Source organism: Nestor notabilis, unplaced genomic scaffold (assembly GCF_000696875.1).
Source record: "Nestor notabilis isolate BGI_N333 unplaced genomic scaffold, ASM69687v1 scaffold21505, whole genome shotgun sequence".
Classification (NCBI taxonomy): domain Eukaryota; kingdom Metazoa; phylum Chordata; class Aves; order Psittaciformes; family Psittacidae; genus Nestor; species Nestor notabilis.
In genome coordinates, this window is record NW_009930084.1 from 18241 (window position 1) to 19317 (window position 1077).

Genomic DNA, 1077 nt, shown 5'->3' on the forward strand with positions numbered 1-1077 from the left:
TTGTCGCAGCCTTGATCCTTGCAGAGTTCCTGCTCGGCACCAGTGCTTCCCACGGGGCTGTGGGTGCCGGGGTGGTCGCAGGACCCAGGAGGGGTTTGCTTTGACCAGGCACCTTCGGGTGGGTGGGAAACGCTTAAACCCCTCTGCTTGTGCTGCACAGGGTGCGGCGGAGCCCAGGCTGGAGAAGATTCCTGAGCCCATCAAGGAGGCCACGGCGCTGTTCTATGGTGAGAGCTGGAGCTTTGGGTGCTGGTGGAGACCACGCTGAGTGGTCAGCTCCGGGGATGGTGGCATGAGGGTGCTCCGAAGCAGACACAGCGTGTCCTTCACCGGGGCTGGTGATGGGTTGTCCATGGTTTGCCGCTCCTCCGGCTGCTCCCGAAGTGCTGCAGTGGGCATGTGCCGAGCCCCCCGGCTGGACCAAACACCCTGTGCTTCATCTCCTGCTCTTTTCACACCAAACCCCTTCCAGAGCCAGAGAGAGAAATATTTCCTTTACATTGGCTCCTGCGTCAGGGCTGCAGGAGAAAATGAATCAAACAAATAACAACACTTGGAAGAAACCCCATTTCCTTCTCTTTTTACTCTCTTCTTTTTGTTGTTTTCTTTTTGTTTTGAAGGGTTTTGAGAACACACGATAAACAATATCACAGCAACAGCCCCAAACAACCTGCAGCCACCCATCCTGCGCTACGAATAGCTCCTCTGTGGGGCTATTGAGTCACAGCCTCAGGGACATAGTTCTCCTTGGCCATGGATGCCTCCTCCCACTGCTGGGAAGGCAGAGCCAGGAGGGATGGCCACTGGCCCCCTGGCACCTGCAGAGCCCAGTTGTGGGGGGCAGGCATGTGGGGCACCCACAGAATGGGGCACAAAACGGTGGTGCTGCGGGTGAGCAGCCCCGGTCCTGCTGGGCTGGCTGAAAGAGGGGGAAGTGCAAATGGGGGTGACTGTTCTGCAGTGAAGGGAAGAGGAGAGAACATGATGGAGGGGCTGATTGTGCCACTGGGTCTCTTAGGGCTACAGCTGCTGGGGAAGCTACAGGGGAGGGACTGGCAGGGATGGGGGCATGTGGAC

At 58.0% G+C, this 1077-nt stretch overlaps 1 protein-coding gene across 1 annotated transcript in view; it reads left to right on the forward strand.

Moving 5' to 3' along the window:
- The window catches only part of LOC104406322 (protein CASP-like), an 11086-nt gene that overhangs the window by 668 nt on the left and 9341 nt on the right, over nucleotides 1-1077 (forward strand). The window contains exon 3 of the mRNA XM_010015267.1: nucleotides 161-227. Coding sequence (XP_010013569.1) covers nucleotides 161-227 — 67 coding nt within the window. The remainder of the gene's footprint in view (nucleotides 1-160; nucleotides 228-1077) is intronic.